This window comes from Syngnathus acus, chromosome 9, assembly GCF_901709675.1.
Source record: "Syngnathus acus chromosome 9, fSynAcu1.2, whole genome shotgun sequence".
Classification (NCBI taxonomy): domain Eukaryota; kingdom Metazoa; phylum Chordata; class Actinopteri; order Syngnathiformes; family Syngnathidae; genus Syngnathus; species Syngnathus acus.
The window spans coordinates 14830051-14851509 of record NC_051094.1 but is presented as its reverse complement, the minus strand read 5'-3'; the positions used below and the strand labels follow the sequence as shown (position 1 = coordinate 14851509).

The 21459-nt window shown below is 39.0% G+C and overlaps 2 protein-coding genes across 3 annotated transcripts in view; one reads left to right on the top strand and one right to left on the bottom strand.

Moving 5' to 3' along the window:
* Window positions 1-271: 271 nt before the first annotated feature.
* ogfod2 (2-oxoglutarate and iron-dependent oxygenase domain containing 2) lies at window positions 272-4332 on the top strand. 2 transcript variants are annotated; one of them, XM_037258837.1, is made up of 7 exons: window positions 272-496; window positions 581-637; window positions 1562-1672; window positions 1751-1850; window positions 2211-2335; window positions 2831-3088; window positions 3326-4332. In XM_037258837.1, the coding sequence occupies exons 1-7, from the start codon at window positions 320-322 to the stop codon at window positions 3590-3592; spliced, it is 1095 nt and encodes a 364-aa protein (XP_037114732.1). In that variant the 5' UTR covers window positions 272-319; the 3' UTR covers window positions 3593-4332. The 2 variants fall into 2 exon arrangements, with proteins under 2 accessions (XP_037114732.1, XP_037114731.1); XM_037258836.1 differs by having other exon boundaries at window positions 2831-3100.
* Window positions 4151-21459, bottom strand: part of slc4a5a (solute carrier family 4 member 5a) — a 37807-nt gene continuing 20498 nt past the window's right edge. The window contains exons 9-26 of the mRNA XM_037258835.1: window positions 20978-21135; window positions 20815-20902; window positions 17569-17723; window positions 17373-17501; window positions 16755-16929; window positions 16477-16610; window positions 15419-15690; window positions 14537-14571; window positions 14021-14212; window positions 13105-13218; window positions 11639-11800; window positions 10111-10289; window positions 9896-9968; window positions 8782-8850; window positions 8100-8273; window positions 7669-7836; window positions 7530-7588; window positions 4151-4971 (exon numbers count right to left, since the gene is read on the bottom strand). Of these exons, the coding sequence (XP_037114730.1) occupies window positions 4806-4971; window positions 7530-7588; window positions 7669-7836; window positions 8100-8273; window positions 8782-8850; window positions 9896-9968; window positions 10111-10289; window positions 11639-11800; window positions 13105-13218; window positions 14021-14212; window positions 14537-14571; window positions 15419-15690; window positions 16477-16610; window positions 16755-16929; window positions 17373-17501; window positions 17569-17723; window positions 20815-20902; window positions 20978-21135 (2502 nt within the window). The 3' untranslated portion in view covers window positions 4151-4805. The remainder of the gene's footprint in view (window positions 4972-7529; window positions 7589-7668; window positions 7837-8099; window positions 8274-8781; window positions 8851-9895; window positions 9969-10110; window positions 10290-11638; window positions 11801-13104; window positions 13219-14020; window positions 14213-14536; window positions 14572-15418; window positions 15691-16476; window positions 16611-16754; window positions 16930-17372; window positions 17502-17568; window positions 17724-20814; window positions 20903-20977; window positions 21136-21459) is intronic.

The window sequence follows — 21459 nt, the reverse complement described above, 5'->3', positions numbered from 1 at the left end:
TAAAAATACAATACTTGTAAAATTAAAATCAAGAAACTTGGGGCGAGTGCATCAGCAAATACAAACTGCCCATCGCATGAATTATTTTGTTCTCAACGTTTTTAAATGTTGTAGATCAAATATTTTGGTAAGAAACATTTTATACATATTATTATTATTATTATTATTATTATTATTATTATTATTATCAGTCGTACTACGAATGGTAGTCGTAGTCTAAGTTGTATTGTTATTGATCACGGGTTTCCTTTGCAAACCGGAAGTGGTAGGCAAACTCGCAGATAATCGACACCAGAAACAAGGAAAGTTGGCGCATTGCATGTCAGTTGCGTGGTGTGTCAATGTTTTCTTAGTGACCACGATGACAAATGAAGGAAAAGGAAATCAACAGTTTTATATCTGCAGCTGTTTTAGGACAGACAACATTTTCCTCGAAGACTACAAACTTCATGTTCGCTTTATGACGGAAGAGCAGTTCAGACGAGACTATGAAGCCGTGAGTTGAGTCCAGCGTAACGTGTTTTGATTGCAGTATTAATATGTGGAAATCCGATTAACCTACGTGACGCGTATATTTTAGCTCCTGAAGAGGCTTGGCTGCGTTACCGAGCAACAGTTTGAGGATGTCCTTAACAAGGCAAGTTATCGTTCATCAGCAAGCTATGTGGAAACCTGAAACGATTCTGATCATTTGAATGAGGTGCGTTACATTAAAAAAAAAAAAAAAAGCCACCTTTCTAGCTTTAAGGTTCACAAAAATAACTAGAGAGAAATTCGTTCTATTCAGTAACAATTTGTTTTTAGAGCAAGCAGAGGAAAAAATGTGGAATCACTCAATTTTGCGGACAAAACAGAATCATCCTGTAATTGTCATCAGTGGAATGTCATGACTCATAACTCCTTCATGAAAGATGTCATCTGAACCAAAGGAGAGAATTATAACATGTTTACATGTCATGTCCAAGCTGGGATCAGTTGTAATATCATAATTTGCTGATTGATCAATGACGTCATTGATCAGATCAGCAAAGCAAGACATGACAACAAACAAAAAATCTCGTTTTATTCTGCCATTGTTAATAATTGAAGAATTCTCAGCATATATTATACCGTAACATACGTTTTTCTTTCAAATGTTATAAATAGTGTTTTTTTTTTCCTTTTTGATGGGGGGTTTCAGGATTTTCTGTTTATTGACCCCCCCCAATGCTTTGGGGAGTATATTGTCTAGTATTTGTTTTTCTCTCAAATGCATTTTTAATTGTACGCAATTTGTGGCTCTCCGTGGGCAGTCTTCCCGAAAGACCGGGGGTCAACTGTGCAGTAAAATTATTAATATTTTTTTTATATTGATTGGACTGATTGTCCATCTTTCTTGATCTTACAATCGATGATCAGTTATTTTTTATTTTTTAGCTCGGTGATCGGCTCCATGATCCTAATTGTGTAATTACATTTGTTTGTGGTTTTAAAGTGAGAAAATGTGAGAATTTACAAGGGATAAAAGAATTGTACTATTGCAACCTACTGTCGAGGCGCTAAATGTCCATCCTTCTTTTAGATTTCCCAGGAAGTGGACAGGCGAATGTGTCTTGCTGCGACATCTGCTGACAGAGCTGCTATCATAAAGGACGCATACCGGCCTCTACATCCTCATGTGTACCATCTGCAGGTGCAGTATTTGCTCTCAAAGATGTCATCGTAATTGATTGTAAACATTTTTCTAATGCATTTAAATGCCTCTTCTTAGGAGACGTTCCTTGCGCCAGAGTTCAAGCATATAGTTAAATTTTGTCAGAGTCGAAATGTCACATCTCAAAGTCTTTGTGACTTGTTGGAAAAAGAAACAGGTGAGCTAAAGAAACATGTTTCTAAACTTTATACATTTTTTAGCATATTCACAAGATCATTATTAACAAAGTAATGCAATAATGCAACTATAGTACATTTGACTGTCGACAGGGTTGTTCAATCGTGCTCCCTCCGATACACTCCTAAAACATTTAAACTTTAAACAGAATTCTACAAAAAAATGTCTTTAAACACACTTACATAACCCACTTATATACACACTTTTTTCTTCAATAGTTTATCTTTTATTTGTAAAAGTATTTTTTGTTGCCCTTTGTACTGGATGAAACTAGGTACAGTTGTTTGATTGTTGGCATGATAGTGGCACACAGAGCATCTTACAATCATTTCTGTCAAAGCTGCTAGGGTCTACCGCTTCCCAGTGTTCACCAAAAGCTTCTGCGACGATCTGATTGACGAGCTGGAGCACTTTGAGCGTTCTGCAGCACCTAAAGGTCGACCCAACACCATGAACAACTATGGGGTGATTCAACCATCTTTTCTGGCTCCAATTGAGCTTAAATGTGGGTTATTTGTTGTTAGCAATCACATCTCATGTTGCTTGCTCCAGCTCACTCAGCAAAACATCTTAAAGGTATACAGTTGAAACCAAAAGCTTACCCGGACTGTTTTGCCCATTCCCTCTGTCAGAACTCAAATAACTAAGCCATGTTTGTAGACCATCCTTCTCCAACATGCCTTTTCTGTAGTAACCCTACTTTAGCGTACACTTTAGAGTTACATGTACCATTGGCAAGTGGCAAGCCAGACTCAATGCTGTACTAGCGATTGGGTCTGGAGGGGCATCAACCGCGAATCAGCTTAAAATCAACCGACAAATCAAATTCGTCATCATATCACCCTACCTTAGCAAAGGCCAACTATGTGTATACAATAATGCAAATGTAAATAATGGAATTATAAATGTCAGATTTCAATGTCTTCAGTCCTTCAATGGCATGTGTTGCTTTCTTCACAGATTCTTCTAAACGAACTTGGCTTTGATGAAGGCTTTGTCACACCTCTTCGTCAGCAGTACCTACACTCACTCACAACTGTGCTCTACCCAGATTGTGGAGGCCACAGTCTGGATAGTCACAAAGCCTTTGTTGTCAAATACGACATAAACGAAGACCTGGACCTCAGCTACCACTACGATAACGCGGAGGTCACGCTCAATGTCTCCTTGGGCAGGGACTTCACAGAGGGAAACCTTTACTTTGGTGATATGAGACAGGTACATTTTGCGGTGTGTTCTGATTCTGAATGTGAATTGGTTGTGATTCAACACCCTCTGGAACAAGCTGGTCTTTCATAACTTTTGATTGGATTTCATTAGAAATTCTACATTTCCACTGGAATGAATTGCACAACAAACTTCAAATTTTTTGTGTCTAACAGGCACTAAAAATGAACAAGTCAGTACCACTATTCTACTTTTTACGTTGGTGAGTTCCATCACTTTTTCTTGCAGGTGCCTTTAAATGAGACAGAGTGTTCAGAGATTGAACACAGAGCAGGCGAGGGCATTCTTCACCGGGGCCAACACATGCACGGCGCCCTGCCTATCTCCTCGGGTCAGCGTTGGAACCTCATCATCTGGATGAGGTCCTCCCAGGAGCGCAATAAACTTTGCCCAATGTGCAATAGGAGGCCAGTCCTGGTAGAAGGGGAGGGCTTTGCGGATGGATTCACCAAACAACCCACTCTGCTGCTTGGTAACTTCTGTCAACTCACCTGACATATGCCGAGGGCACCACATGTCTGACAGGGAGTGTGTCCGTTCCATTAATGACATGAGGCCATTTTTTTCCGAGGTGCCACATCCACTGTTGATTCAAGTGGGTAGCAAAGTTGATGTGCCATAAAGATGTCGTGTCAGTAAACACTAAGCACTGTGAAGTAGTACACAAGATTTCTTATCAGGCAATATGGGGGCTGTTTGAACTCTAATGCTGGTAGAAATGATGTTTCTTTGTTTAATTCAAAGCACTTTTAGTCCACTTATTTAATAGGATATGACACATGGCATGTTGAGAATGTACGCAGAACGCTATTATGTCACCACCTTCAGGAACGTAGTGGGCACATGGTTGTCTAATATTTTGACAAGATCTTTCAGAAAACTGATCTGCAAACTCCAGAATAATGATCCTCATGTACTCTAGTGTGTTCAGTCATGTAGCACAAGGTGTCTAGATATTTGTTACGTGACAATGGGTTAGCATATTAGCATGCTAAAGGCATGGCTCCAGTAAGCCGTTGTGCTTGTGCTGTAATCCAATGATACTAGAAACAGTCCATTTTAGAATACTGTACTTTTAATGTAATATTTAAATTGAGAAACAGGTAGGCATTTTGACACATTTTTCAAATGGGCCTGCTCATGGTTAAGTTGTTCATTTCTCATAACAGTATTTGCGAAAACAGAAACCTGTACTCTACAACCTGCTTAATAAAAACCTCAAGAACATCAAGACATTTGGTTGTTTCTTTTTGTTCCAGATAAATATCCCATTGTGAATAGTTTTCACTGACAGGTTTAGGAGGCCATGGTCAAAAGCAAGCTGGTTCTGAGGGGTCATACATACATGCAGTACAGCAGTACACAATACATTACATAGCAAAATTATTGAAAATAGAACTTTACGTCATGTAAATAGCCTATACTGTATCATAAATAAACCTCTGTTTACTTTTGAGGGACAAGTCAGCCTGTCATCATAACACTATACCGAGGCCAACACGACAGTATGGTACGTTATATAGTATATCGTATTGAGAAAATGCTACGTACGCATGATACATCAAAGGAAGAGTTGTACAACACATGAAAGCTTAATTTCTTATAAGTTCAATACATTTATGAGGAACCCACTGGTTCATAAGAATTATTGAGGTGTCTGCTGTCTGGGACACTTGGCGCTCTGAAGCACATCTTGCAAGGGTCCACTTCATAACGTCGTCTCGCCGCTCATGTCTCGTGGCCGGTGGTGATCCATGTCCGAGTCGTCGTCAGATTCCATCTCTATCTTGACCTGTGGGACGGGGCAGGCCATCCCTCGCCCCATTGGCATGGCTGGAGATGACGGGCAGGAGATCTTCAGGTGTAGGGTAATGCTGAGGAAGGGCAAGCGCCAGTTACAGTATCTCACACACTTAGGCAAAAACATGAGTTTGAGGAGGGAGGCCATGGGAGGAAATACAAGTTTGTTCCTGAGATGCCAGACACAAACTACAGAAGCTCATGATGGAGTCTAGGAAAAAATGGACAAATGACAGGGGAAGCGCAACTGCCTCTACTGTTCGTGGTTAACTGAAAGCAATAGTCGCTATGCATTTTTTACAGTTCACTTCCAAATTACACTTCACAACACTTTTTAAAATACAAATAATTTAGAAATGAACCACAGTATTCACTTATTGCTTAAATATAAAATTACTTTTTCATCCATTATTCTGTCTCTTATGCATATACTGTACAACTAACGAGAAATGCCCGTTGATTTGTTAATTGTGGATGTTAAACTACTTTACATGCATCTTAGATGATAATCTACCACAGTCAAATTTGGGTTTGCTTTTTTTCCCCAAACCATGCCTCTTTCAAAGCAATGCAGACATGATGGTCCATTTGCGAACAAAAAATGAGGCCTAAAGGGTGATATGTATTTGTAGGACTAAATTACCACATCTATCAATTGTGCTTTACTTTGGACGAGGGAAGATCGATGAATTAAAGTTACAACAGAGTTCACATGCAATTATAGTGGATTTTCCAAAGAGTTTTGGGTGAAAAAAAAGAAACAACCAAAGTAATAATGAGTCTTGTAACATATGGATGAGCATATCTGGGAATGAATCGTCTAAACATGACATCTGTCCTTTCGACACCAAAATCTTTGTTAATTTCTTATTATTATCCATGCAATACATGATCATGAACACAGAAAGATAAATATCCTGACATAATGGCATAATGACCCAACAAATAAATATAATAAATTGTATTTATTTCCACAGCCCATCTGTCATAAAATTACACACATTAAAGAAAAATACATTGTTTACAATTGTGCACATACCGTGAAAGATTTGCTACATACCACAGGAAGAAAAGTAAGATTAGAATGATCTGCATTGCCTTAAAGTGCATGGAGAGGACAAGTGAGCGGCTGAGCCCGAGCATGTCACACTGAGGACAATGTTTTACGGACAATCCCTGAACGGATTCTGTCTTTGTCTGTGATTTACATTCCATGCAATAATAAGACACGAAACATAGGGGAAACAAAAGACTACGGATTATTGCTTCTAAAACTGCTATACAATACAAGAGAATACTGCACAAAATAAAAACAAAAGAAAATAATTATTTTGCATTCATCTATTACATACATACTTCTGTCTTGGATGTCAGAAGATGGTGGAGGTGTACCTAATGAGTTGGCCACTAAATAAATGTCCAAGTGTATGGTGATGGCATTTGATTTGTACACTTTTAGATAATATACTAGAACCATATAAGTAAAATTTAAACGAAAATAAAAATTACGTGTGTGTGTGCGTCCTCTAGGGCCCATCATCTGATTTACAAAATTCTCAATGCGGTGTACCAAGGTTGAAGTGCTCGCATCCAACATTGCAAATCTTTTGAGTCATGGTCTACGTATGTCACAGGTGTCAAATTCAAGGCCCGGGGGCCAGATACGGCCCGCCACATCATTTTATGTGGCCCGCGAAAACAAATTGTGCATCAAATTCGTGTGTCATTACTAGAATTTCAAATTGTCTTCACTTTTAATAATACCTTTTTTTAAAAATATTTGACCAGTTTTTACTCGTCTGGTTTAAAAACGAGTTATTTGTCAGTTTGTTTTGTAGCTTTTACTGTATATAATATGAGGTGCTCATACATTTATTTGGGTTGACAGTCATAATGGCCCTCCGAAAGAAGCTATGACTACAATGCGGCCCGCGAAAAAAATGAGTTTGACACCCCTGGTCTATGTGATGCTGTGTGCCTGAATGAGCTACTCTCTGACTCTGGTTAGAAAAAAATGCAGGATCTCAGTGTTAAAGAGGTTGTTGACAATCGGAATGAAATCTGAATGTATTATTCAAATTTTACATTATTAACTTCTTTTTACACTTGTGTGACATTAAGCTAGTTAAGAAAAGTGAGATGCCAGAGGTACATCTGCAAATTGTCTATTACGCCTAGGTCATCAATGTAAACAATGAATATTATATTTTAATATAATGGTTTAATATAACGGTTTGATATATTAATTACCTATGCTTACTCTACAACATTGCCCCATCCAATTAAATGTTTTTTAAATGATACTGTGGACCTGAAATTGAGTATTTTCATTCATTTCATAAATTAATTTCTAAATTTGACCAAATGAGGTCAATCAGCATCCCAGAATGGATTGTCAGATGTATTTCAAGCTTTTGACCACCACAATTTGGATTTCCATTAATAATTCTACTTTTCAAGCGCGTCACTGAAAACAAGAAGTTACGTTTGTCTGTGCGTGTGTGTGTGCGCATGCGCGTGTTAAAGAGCATGGTGTGTGGGAGAGGGCTGACAGTATGCCCCCCACTCAGACTGTACAACATCAGGATAGACCAGATCTTTGTAGGGGATGTGCAGTTTGAGAACACAGTACCTGCGATCCAAGTCTGAATCTGAACTTGGTGAATGGTTGGAGTAAGGGCTGTACTTATCCTGCAAATCAATACGAGCACACACACAAAAGCAATTTCAGACATGGCCTGCAGGGGGCAGCAAGAGTTCACATTTCTCACCTCCTCTTCACTGGCTTCCAATTTGGGCCTTTTCTTGTCTTTCCCTCCCTTCTTGTCATCCTCCTTCTTCTTCTTCTCTTTATCTGGCAGAAGGTCATCCACCCAAGCCAGGTCATGCTGGGAGAAGACCATGTCCAGCATTTTGCGAACGACCATCAGACCCAGTATCTGAAGTTGAATGCAACACGATACGCATACACATTTTTATTTTCTCAACAATATTTGTCTCAGAGGCAGGTTGTGCTCTATGTATGATGTAGTTGGATGGCATTTGAAGATGGCGTTAACATGAATCATACGTGTCCTTAATAAGACTTTGTTTCATGGCCACGTATTGCTCTCGCAGCCATGAATCTTTGTGAGACATTTACTCGAATCACAATCTTAAACAGTGTAGTGCATTTTTTTTTTTAAAAAAGATTATGACATACCATAACTGGAAAGATGATAGCTAAAAATGTCGATTTGAGTATCCAAAGTACAGCCAGGCATATGATCTGGATCAAGGTGAACAGATGGACCCTTCTCAGAGGAACATGACGCAGGTAGGAGAGGTCAGGTTGATGCTTGGATGGCATCATGTACAATTTAATCCTGTCCCAGAACTATGGATGGTGAATAAAACCAGGCATTGTCAGTTTCAAACACCCGGTCAAATTATCGCAGAAGTTATCTTGGGTCACTTGGTATTCGGGTCCAGACGGAAGAACATGAATTATTGAAGCATGTGGCAGAGGGGTGAAGGAGTTAATTGAATGTAGAGCAATAAAATTAATGAGCGATCACTGACAGGGTTCGTGTTTGTGCCACAGCTCAGACTGTCTGCGCACCATAAAGTAGGGTTTAGCTGAAAGCATCGAAAGCATCTTTATGTGATCGAATCAAGTCCAATTCCAGAACTATCAAAAGTACAAGGCTGCCTTCATCAATTTTTTTTAAAAAACGACACTTTTGATTGGAGTAGCGCTGGTCGCCATCATCGGAAGGGCTTCTTAGAGTTGCCACGTGGTGATCTGCCTGCTGGTTGGTTTGTTTGGCAGCTTGCAATGAGTTGCTTACTGCTCTCCGTCATTTAAAAAAAAGGTAATACGAAGGTCATGCAACCATTAATACCTGAATTCCGCTGAGGGAAGCTACACCCATGTAGAGGAAGACGCCGTACAGCACAGGCATCGGGATGTACTAAAGAGAGGAACCACAAGAAATACTAATTTGACAAAATAAACATCAAGATAAATACTCAAAATAGTGCCACCCTTCTGTCATCCTCCATCAACCAGGGAGAAGATAGCTGAGGAACAGATGGTCAAACAAACACAAAAACGACACTCTGTTATACATACAAATAGAAATAGCGCCTGTTTAAAAACAGTTCAGCTCGTTTGAGTGAAACTGTATTTCTGGTCTCATATGGTTCAAGACTTAGGAACAGAAACATTGCCAGAGATGCACGGACTTATTTGCCAAGTGTTGAAATTTGTTCAGAGCCACCTCAAGCCTCCATGGGCCCTAAGCAAAACCTTTTGAAGATCTCTTTTCCTGCCAATAATGATTGATCATTTTTATTGTTGGATCTCCCCTTGGGTTTGAGGATTTTAATAGGGATAATAAAAATCGTAAAAATACGCTGGAGGGGACGACGGGTTGATTTGCACAACATTCGATATACAACATTGTCTCGGCCTTAAAAAAATTGGAGCAACTATAATGTGCAAGAACAAATATAATACTGCAGAATTCTGAAGTGACGCCAAGTGAAAGGAAATGACATCCTGTCACCCAATCCCAGTCATGTCATTTTTAAAACCTGCCATGAAGAGAAAAAAGGTTGGAGACAAGAACAACCAATTTGACAAAAAACAGGAGATGGGATGGGTATTTTCAACATTTTATGCTCATTTTTCAACTGGACATGCTGAGAAGTATCCAGAATACAAGAATACAAGATCATCAGTCTTGTTGATGTTCTGAGGAACAGTTAATGTTCTGAGCTGTTATAAATAAAGTTTGAGAGTATTGAATTACTTGAACCTTTTTGCTGTATACTTGAACCCCTTTTTTTGGGGAATACGTCATACACGGAAGGCTATATGATGACTTAATTGCTCTTTGGGGCCCCCTAGTGGGTACGGGACCAGAAGCTCGTGTTTTGGTCAGTCAGGCCTTAGGTCAGGGTTTGCTGTATTATGATGACATGGATAAATATAAAGCATTTTCTCTGTCATACCTTTAGCACTGGTGCAAGGAAGATGGAGACCCCAGTGAGAACAAACACCAGAATGCCTGTCACTCGTTGTTCTCTGAAAATCCAAAATTAATGGCAGATCCTCATAAGATATCAGTTCACAAAGTTCTTTCCTTTTGCTATCAATAACTTTGCAAAGGATTTGACTTCACAGGTAAAAACACAGACATCCATAAATGCAAATGTATTTTTCTGACCTGACTCCGAGGAATTGCGGCTGCTCTCCGGGAGCACTGGATTCGCTTTCCATCTTTAAAGAGTCGATGTGGGCGATAGAGATGACGGTGGCAGCTACATACCAGGGCAGACCCAAGAAGGAGCAAGCGGCCATCAGGACCCCCACCCAGAATAGATCCAAGTGGTAGCCGCAACCTTTCTGCCGGGACAACAGGCACAGAATCATAGTTACAGCACCAGTTAATTGTTCTTTATTTTTTATATGGACTGAAATTAGAACGGACAAAGGTGTGTGTGAAGTCTCCATTGTGCAAACCTCAGTCTGAAATGTAACAATATGTGTAAACATTGATTGATGAATTTCAGAAATTATAAATAAGAGATGTTGAAAGATGTCTTTTTCATTAGGCTCATGAAGAAACACTTGATGTGATAATAAAAGGGATGCGGGTCGAACTGCTTATTATCAAACGGAGGATGTCTCTGGGTTGTATTTTCTCTGGAGATCTTTCATGTAGCTGCATGGTTGAAGAGGAAATTATGTTTCATGACATTCAAAAATGTGCCCGCAGGCTTTGCCCTGTTGATGGGTGCCATTTACTACTTAAGCCACAAAAACAGTCACAACACGAAGTTATTGCTGGAGTTATCATAGACATTAAACCAGACCAGTGCTTGGCAACAATCCATTGTCTCAGAAATAAACTACTCGGATACGGCCTTAAAAAAAAAAAAAAAAATCCCATTAGTAACTATTGTAGTTTTTAGATGGTACAATTGACATTGGTTTTATGTATCTGTGGAATTGGCGCTGTTCATAGACAAAACTGCCAAAAAAGCTTTTCACAGCAAAATAGAATATTTTGTAAATTTCTTCTTTCAGGTTTTCAAACAGTTTGGGAAGCAGACCAGTAGGTTTATTTAGCATTTGTTTGGGATTGTATCATATTTCTCTTGTTTATATTTTACTTTACGGTCATACGCAAACAAAACACTAGCAGCTTTAAATAACATGCAACTCTCAGTTAAGTCAGCTGCTTATTTCCCCCCCATTTTAAATTTTCACCTATTTTGGTGTGAAATTGTTTGAGATGAAGTCTTATGCTAAGGCTGTGAAATGGGTCGGCTCATTGGTACAATAGTCGTCCCGCAACCCAGAGGCTAAGGGTTCGATCCCCAGGCTCCATGTCAAAGTATTCTTGAGCAAGATACTGAACCCCGATTTGCTCTTTGATGCATATACAAGTGAATGCCAATGTGTTAAGAATAAGTGATATAATTTATTTCTGAACAGAGATGCTGTGGGTCAGTCATTCTAATTGGGTTTCCTAAGGTGAAACATATTTTAAAGTTATATCGTCTTGACTCTAAAATGACAAGTTGTATAAAAGTCAATAAGGACTTTGAACTGAGTTACAACAATGCAGAGATGTGAGTTAGTTTGAAAAGGTAAATAAAAAAATAATGCTCTTAAAATGTACAACTGTTTTAATTTCTTTTCAACTGTTATTCCCCTAAAGTGAAGTATTCTATCATAAGAAGACCTACCTTCAGTTTGTTCTCCTTGCGGTTGACAATGACAGCACTGATTTGCTGATCCATGAAGATGAGGATAGTGACAAGGAGGGCAGGGACAAAACTGCCCAAGTAAACCCACCAGGGGTTCTTCCCAAACGGCAACACCAGCCAGCCCCGACCAGGTCGAGTTGGCTAGTTGAGACAAAAAGAAACAAGTCGTAAACATGTCATGAAATACAGTAAATGGAAACTGGGTCTGCTTTTTGTTGTTTTTCTTTTTTTTTTTGTTTAGTACCATATTGGCCCGAATATAAGACGGTGTTTTTTGCATTGAAATAAGACTGAAAAAGTGGGGGTCGTCTTACATTCGGGGTCTAGACATTATACCCATTCACAACGCTAGATGACGCGAGATATCTTCAAGGCGAATGCTGAACTGAACTCCCCAGGCCAAAGCCACGAAGAATAAAAATAAAAATAGCGGTAGCAGTTTGCATTATTTTTTTGCAATGTTTTTCCTTCTTCAGATTTGTTTCAAGACTACAGTTACAGTTAGACTTTACTTTGATGGTTAATGCAGTTATTGCAATGTTGTTGTTTTATTACAGTAGATTGCTTTATTTACAAAAAACAGAAGCCATTCATTTACAAATGTGATTGCTCTTTAGTTTACATATTTAAATGTTCAGATATTAAGATGTGATAGACAATTTTTGCATGATTTGAATGAGGCAAAATAACATGCTTTTTCTCTCAAATATATTGTTATAATCATTTGTTTCAGATGTAATCATTTTCTGTATAAAAATTAAGTTTGATGTTCAAAAAGTCTTTTTTCAAACTTGAGTCTTGAAAAAGAGGGGGTCGTCTTACAATCAGGGTCGTCTTATATTCGGGACAATACGGTATTTGCATGCTGTAACTGCTTCTCTTCATTTGTTTTTTTTTTAGTGTTTGGCCATTTTCTTGACAGATTCAAATGAACACAATCAATGGTTGAAGCTATTCAATGTGTTTGCGTATTACTCTGATTTATTTTTCTGATAACAGCCTCTCAATTTGTTTCACCCACCCAACCGTGGCAGAATTCTTTGAAAGCTACTGGCGCAATCAAGCAAACAACAGCATGTTGTACAATCTGATATAGTGAGACAACAAGGGGCAAATGTGCATCTTTGCTGTAAACATGTTAATGCATGCATTTGGTACTTTTAATCCTTGTAGCTATTTTTCACGTCATATGCCATATTTTCACAGTGAGTGGATGAAACATCCTCCGTCATGCATCAATACAGTGAGGTAATCATTTAATTTCCATCCTGTTTGGAGAATGAGTTGCACACTGTGCAAGATTCAAATTTATGCACAAAATCAGATCCTAATGTTTTGAAACAGCCAATGGTGATTGACTCGAGTAGGTGTTAACAAACGAAGGTGAAAACAATAGACAGGTGGGCATAAAAGAGGGCATGGAAAGGAAGAACTATAGGCGTTACCTTAAATTCTGTTGGTACAATTAACTTGGGAGTTTGAAGGCCCATTAGCATGTCGAGACCCACGAACGTCATAATTGACATGAAGATAGAAAAGTCACTGATGAGTTTCCTAAGCTGGAATAAGAAAAAAAAAAACAATATAATAACAGACAACTGAAGATAATGACAAAGTCAGTCAAAAAAACAACAACATAAAAAGCGGGTTAGTCACTGACATGGCATCAATTAACACAGCTACTGTCAAACAAGTGCTTATTAAGCTCTATTTATTAAATGTGATTGATTGCCAAATAGCACAAGCAAAGTTGTCTGATTTGTCCGATTGTTGTTGATTGCATATCCCTGATGTCCAATATGTGATGCAATAAAATTATTTTCCTAAACAAAAATGACCAATTTTTCTGTTGCATAACATTTTGAGGTGATTACTGCAATCAAATTATTTCTGTAACTCTTGTTTGAAGAATGTCTTCTCAAGACTGCTTCTTTTTCACCTTCTTCCAGATATTCAAATGAGCTTTGGATCAACGAGCACCTCAGGTTCAAATTGTCTGAGTGTTATCTGATTTTTCTTTGTTCTGTTCTTGGATGGTTTTCTCTTTTTTTGTTCATTTGGATCCAACGGGATGACTCATAATCTGTAGATGAGACCAAGCAATCTAAAAATGGCCAGCAAATTCCGCTCCAGAATGATCTGAGAACACGAGTAAGCTCCCTCCATGCTTCACAGTCGTTACTTTATTGTTTACTTTGTGTGCTTCAATTTTGCTTCTTCAGCTCTGAGAAAGCTGAAGCAATTTGTTCAGGCAGGTCTCATTGACAGTTGTGGAAATAATATGAATGCAATGAAAGTTTGTGCAACAAAATATTAAATTAAATTTGGGGCAGAAAATATACAGATATTAAAGTGTCACACCTTAGTGGGAAAGTAGCGGCTAAACTTGAACTTCTTGAGGCTGACAGTCATGGAGTATGTTCCAAAGAAGAGAATGAAGGACATAAGAGCCAGATCCGGGACATATTTGCAGGAATTCCCCACCAAGGAGCCCCCGTACTTCAAACACTCCTTCTTACTCAGCTGGCTCCAGTCAAGAGCTGTCACATTCAACTGCCGAGTGGTTGGGTGGCAGTGATGCAGAGATAAAGACACGGTGAGAAAAAGGAAGGTTTCTCAATTAAATGGTGTTTTTTTTTTTTAAATAAACAGCAGCAGTAATGTGACATTGTAATCCACGCATGACAGAGGGAGTGTGAGGATTATGGGATGGATAAAGGAAAGAAAGTAACAGGAGAGAAAACAACCTCCTATCACAATGAAAAACACCTGATCAGGAAAAACAACACATCTGTAACTGGGACTCTACTTTCAACCTGAAATAAATGTCTCCATAATTATGTATCGATGGAAAACTCAGTGAAAATAAGCACTTACCCCAAAGACACCAGAGCTGTTATCTGGCATTGGAACTAAACCATTGAAGATCAATGCAGCCACTGTTTGTGAGTTGGAGAGGACAGATTGAGGGTGAGGGTTTAACAAGACAGAAGTAGATGAGGAGGGGAACAGGAGGGAATAGAAAAGAAAACGTCATAATGAGAATGCCGCAGAGTGCATCCTGCGGGCCATGCCGTGCAATGAAAAGGGGACTCACTTGTATGAGAGAGCAGCCAAATTGTTCGAGCATGCCAAAAACAAACAAATGACAAATCAGTTACAGAAATCAATGCTTGGAAAAATGATTGCATGTTTTACAGTCCATCTGTGGGTCAATAATACGAGATGGGTACGAAAAGCTCCAGGACTGCTACAACGACATTTATTTCAAATCCAAATTACACATTTCCGATTAGAGTCCAGGGGCCTTAACACTAAACGTGTAATTTGTAGTTTGGATTTGAAATGTTGTAACACCAGTCCTGGAACTTCTCTGACATTAGATGCACAGTACACAATTCCACTAATGCAGGTGATTCCATGGAACTCTATTGTGTTGCATTCTATGTTGAAGGAAGCATAGTAAATTTTGCTACGGGTGCTGCAAGGGATTTGAGCTTCAGCACTTCAATGCTCCAAACTGAACCAAACTGACTATATTTATTGGGCCCTGTCAGTCACGGGCCCTTAAAATCGACCCCACTTTTTTGTTTTGAAAATTGCTGTCATTAATGTAGGCTGAATTACATATGAAAATCAAACTTAAGTGTGAAAAGTGAAAATTTGCACAAATAATGACCACTGTGATGACTGCCCTTAATGTTAAACATAAATCACAAACGTCAAGCGTCAGTATAGTCAAAGAAGGGTTAAACTCACCCGGGTCTGGCGCCAAGCACTCACACTTGTAAGCGGTGAGGTAGTCCGGCTTGAAATTGGTGTTGATAGGGTAATATTTGAAGGAGCCCACCATCTTCTTGATCGCATCAGAGATGAAGATGAAGGAAATAAGGCTGGAGAAGCCCTCTTCAGTAAAACGTGTCATGTACTTGATAATGTAACTGGCGTCAGTTGCCACCAGGATGAAACACTGCAAGCATGAGTGGATGCCTATCCACAAGCGCAGCTCCATGTAATCAATGTTGTTATTCCTTTAGGGAAGAGAAATTGCGGAAGCGTGTTGAATGAATGAAATGAGTCAAGGGCTCAAAGACCTAAAACCCCTCAAGCACAAATTAATCTCATAACCACTTAACAAAGGAAATCCTAAACACTTCAACGAAAATCACTTTGACAACAGACTCAGCCAATCAACTTTTGTACTCAGCGAAAACACTAACATTAAATTCTTCTCCGATGGGGACAGATTTTCAAGCACTCATTAACTGATCTTTCACTACAGTCGCCACAACCTTATAAACAAATTGGCCCTGCTGAAAAACAGATTGGTAGTTTAACTTGTTCTTTACCATGGTTCACTCCTGCTGTCAGCACTGCCTAATGCCAAAGAAGGCCAACTGCTACATCTTAATAAGAAGAAGGGTCTCACTAGTTCAACATTTATCATAATCACAGCGTCCTTTACAAGAGATGTGGTTGCACAAGTGTGCACACCCCATTATAACTGCAATGTATTCTAGCTGTGTTCACCACCAACACATCCGGTCATTCATGGAGACGTGTAATAGAAAATACCCACTTGAGGCAAATTATACCCAAAAAGTTCAACTTTGGTTAACCAAGATTTCAAGAGCTGGAAATGCTCACTTACTCATTTTCAGAGATGTTTTTCAACCTTCAAGGATAGAATTTAGTTGGGGGGTTGTACATTTTCAGATTCTAATTATTCATTGAAGTGTTTTTTTAAAGCACAGTACTCTCCATAATCTCCCTCATTCAGATCTTTTGCAGTATCATTAGTTGGTGAAGAGGCTCACTTGCTGAATTCAAACAGGAGCTTTTCAAAGATGAGAATGGGTCCAGTTGAGCTGAGAATGATGAGAGGCTGACCCCCGAGCAGACAAAAAACAGAGCCAGCCAGAGCTGTACCAAGAAAACTTTCCATTACACCCTGTTGAGGATGAGAAGAACATACACAGATAACATTGTAGTGGGAGAAGGATGTGTGAGCTCTAAGTGGGATTTTAAAATCGAGTAAACAGGAATTATAAAATTAAAAAAATAAATAAATAAGGGGACATGTGCGTTGATTTACTTGGTAGTTATCTGTGGCATCTCCCAGCAAGCCACCAAAGGTGATGGCATTCGTGATGCAGCCCAGGTAGATGAAGAGCACAGCAGAGATGGACTGAATGTGGAAACCTTCGTAGAAATCACTGGGTATCCAAGGCAATTTGCGCTTTATGTCCAAATATAATCCACCGCAGAAGCTATTACAAAGACAAGGCACGATAGTCGATTGTGAATCGTGCAGTAATTTTGTGATATCTGCAATTCATCCTTCCATCATTTCCTTCTTCTTTAAATCTATGCACAACAGCGACATCATAAGGTAAAACTGCAAGAGATGTACTATCAATACTCTATTCGTCCAATTCACAAAGATATTATACATTTTTAGTCATGATTTTAATGTAATTTGACTGACACTGTGAACTGCACTACAGCATATATGAATCGATTTTTAAAAAGGAGAAATTATTATAAATTTATCTGCAGCTTAACAACTAACAGTTATTTTTCACACATTATTTTGTATTGTACCTTTACAAAGATAAATTTGACACTGCGAGTAACCCATAAAACAAAAGGTTTCATGAATTGTTTATTATAGTTATTTTCTTCCCCTAACAATTATGTTTGGGCAATTCACCGTCCAGTAAAGGCCAGTTCCTCTCCCAGTTCATGTTGTACTGGCATCTCCTCATCCGCAACCAGACCTCCTCCTCCACCCGCTGTACCGTTCATCTGTCCCAATTCATTTAAGGAAAACACCGACTTCCTGAAGAAGAATGAGACACATTAATTGAGCTATTAAATTGTGTCACAGTGTTGACTCCAACTCCAACCTTTTGTCTGCCGAGGGAACTTTCTTGGGTGGCTCAATACGGATTTTGGGATCCCATTCCCCGGGCGGAAGCACAATCACTTCATCCAAAAACTCATCGATGCCTGCAATAAGGTCTTCACGGTCTCTGGCTTTGTAAGCTACATCGCTGAAGAGCTATGACAGGTTAACAGAGTAAAAGTTTAGCATTTCACATGCAATGGTGATTAGTAGAAACGATATGCTGCAGTTTGACTCATTTCCATCCTCTGCTGTCCATAGCAGAATTGCAACATGCATATCTTAAATTCTGCAAGCCATATTGACATTTCAAACCCAGCTGAGAGTGGGCACTGTAATTGACAACAAAATTGGTCCGTTTTTATAGTCTATTCTATCTTTGTGAATGGTAGCTGGCCACAGTACAGGTCTCTGCCAAATGGGATTAATAACCAAAACAGAACAAACATGACTCTCACAGAGTGGCCTTTAGCCTGTTAAATTATCAGTCTGAGGACAAACATATTTTCCGCAGAGCAGTGGCACATTCATTGATTTCTTCCCACCAGGCACCACCACAAGCAACTTAACTTGATCTTGGTATGGGCTTTGTTTTTTCCAAGGCTTCAAATTAAGACCAGCGGATGGGTTTTGAAAGCCAACCACACTGAGAGTTAGTTTAATAATTTACTGTACATTTTTTAAGATGAATGTTTCACAGTTAAGGTAGTATGTACACTACTCCCCAACTGGTTAACAAACACTAATGTAGACTGAGGGCCTTCAGTGCACTCTGCAGCCTCTGTAAATTAACAGTAAGTAATTTAATTCCATGTTTCTGTAACGGTTAACCCACCACTTCATTGAGGTTCGGTAGTAGCTGAAATTATATTTTTATTGCTAAAATATAGTAAGTGTTATTATCCATTCATTTTTGAGTTCATAGTTTTACAAAAGTACACTTCTTGATGATGATTGTTGGGAAAATATGTACATATATGTTATCATGCGTTCTCTTTAGTCATACTTTCTAATACGCTTTCTCATATTATGCATTTACGCAATATTATATTCGTTTCTTATATTAGTCTTTATTACAATATTGCCATATAACCATAATGGCTTACCACTATGGTACGCCAAGTACGTGCTTGCTGTGTTGCCGCGATGTTCTTATGTTCTTACCACAGGAGAGGTGAGAGGTTACAACTGGGCCAACAGGTTGCAACTGCAAAGAAAGACTGCACCCTGTTCCATACTTTCAATGAAGCGTCTATAGTACATCATGTACCTTGAGAGGCGATGAGTGGTTGACACCGCAACCACACATCTGTCATACATCGAGAGGCCCCCGAGAGGCCCCTGAGAGGCCCACTCATCTATCATGCGTCAAGAGACAACGAGTGTCTGTCACCGCAACCACACGATCTTGACGGAGCGTTAAACATGCTTCTGGGTTCCTGCCAGAAGCATTGCTGAACTCTTGACACCTCATCCTGTTGCCATTTAAGTATATCACCTTGCGTTTTTTATGTTTACGAAACAAAGCCCATACGCTCCCCCTCCCTTAGGGACTTTGTTTCACTTTGTGGGTAGGGCGACCCCTAATAAAAAGAGCAAGGAGGCAGACAGATCTTCAGAGGTAGTACGATGGTTGTTAGCTGTCTGTACTGCTCTCCTTGCGCAAGTTAAGACTCAACCTTCCGTCTCACTTGTGTCTGTCCGCTGATACTTTTCTCTAATCAGTTATTCAGTCAGCGAATTAAACCTGACAACGATGATGATTGTGGTTATTGACTTGCATTCCTGTGCAAATATTTTTTTTGATCGCTATGCTTGATACATTTCTGACTTCTCAGGGGAGGTGGCTCAAATTTGGGCACAAAAGGTGAATTAAATACCTCATTCCTGTTCAAAATGGTGAGAGCACACCAAAAATAAAAGTCCACAGTTGTCTCTGAGACAAAAAGGGTCAGGTGGACAAATATATTTGTTAAGCATGCTACATCATGTCAGAATGGGATCGGCTTCCAAGTCATTCAGGCCTCAATTAAAGTTTTTTTTTACTTCTATATTCACTTCTCCAATACAGTCCGCTCCGTTTCTGTACCAGCGTGCATGGGAATTGGACATTAAGGCCGGCAGTGTGAAATGCAAAGTGGCAATGCTTTGCAGCCAAATTTCTCCCTGCATTGCAACGTTCTAACTACGATTGATAATGAATCACTAAAAATCATTTGGGGGGCTCATTTATCTTTAATGCAGTCCAAATCACACTTTAAACAATTTAAACTAGTATGGATGGATGGATGGATGGATGGATGGATGGATGGATGGATGGACGGACGGATGGAAGGACAGACGGATGGATTTATTACCCTTGCCCAACACACTCATAATACAAGCAGGAACAAATCTAAATAAAAAACCCTTATGCTTGATTTACTAGATAATGTCTTTTTTTATTGCTGTTTGTTTGGTCGTGTCATTCTGTTTTTCCCCCTGCTCTGACATTGACTCTAACAGCCAATATGTAAAATGGCTGACAGCAATTTGCGTATAGAATGTGGCCCATTTATTGAAGTTGTATCCAAGAAGCCCAAGAACTGGGACAACATAGAACAATCTCCTAATTCTTTACATGCAAAAAAACAGAACTGATGTTCTTTATCTAATGGCAATTGCTAAAGTTTTTCTGACTAGTGATGACAATTTAGTTTATTCCATGAAACCCTGACTGTTCATGTGGTGATAAACAATGTTATGTTAAAACACTAATGTTGTTATTTTGTTTATTCTATTTGCTTTCTTTTGATTCTTCTTTTTGTATATGAAAAACTATTGTTTTAACATATTTATAATTTGAAAATCACTTTTGTGTATTGTTTTTCAGTAATTGTCTATATGATTTCACTATGTTTTATTGTAAATTGCATGGTTATTTTTAAACTGTGGGTGTTAAATGTCATTGTCTCCAACAGCTTCCTTAAATTTGCTATACAATGCCTCATAACTGACTGAATTGTTAAAACTGTATTTGGGAATGACTTGAGAGAGAAATTACTGAAATGCAAATACTGTATTTCCGTTCATTCAAAGAAAACAAGAATCAAGTCACAGTGTAAGACCAAGAAATATGAGAAATTACACATGACAGAACCTTAGGATTATTTTCAGATGTGGTCAATACATCACAGCATTGCATCTCAGCTGGTAATATATATTTCATATTGCGAGCCAGAAACATTTTAAAAATCAAACTACTTACATCATCGACCATCAGTGTTGCTATGGCTCGGCCTATCTCGTTATACGACTTGGCCTTTCCCTGTGGCCCCAAGAGAATGAACAGGAATCTGTGCAACGATGAAACAAACGTGAGGTTTCTGCAGGGAGAGAGATTTGGTCTGTAACAATGGTGGCCATTTTACCTGGTGGGCACAGGCACCTCTGTCAGACCTCCAAGTGTTGTAGCTTGTGACAAGCGAACAAAGGCAACAAAGGGTTTGTTGAGGAAATCCACTTCTCCCACCAGCACGTTGGAGGCCTCAGCATCTCTGGGGATCTTCTTCATGAATTTGTTTTTCAGCTAAAGAGGGCAAAGTCATAAGGTAAGACAGTGTCTCATAAGTCACAAGAAAAATACAATCAGCCTCATTCACCAATTACTCTCACCAAATTTTTATTTTGAAATCCAATTCTCCTTAAGTAGCTGTCAAAATGGGTGGTTATTACAAGGCTTTGTTTTTATTTTGCCAAACCTTCTTCTTCATATTGTGTCTGCGTACAAAGTCGTGGCTAAATAATGCAAGTTTCTGCACAGGATCTGCAGTATATTTTGGAAGCACATTGACCTCATATATTTGGATGCTATGGCAAAAGCTTGGCAGCACAATAACACAGAGAACTGCCA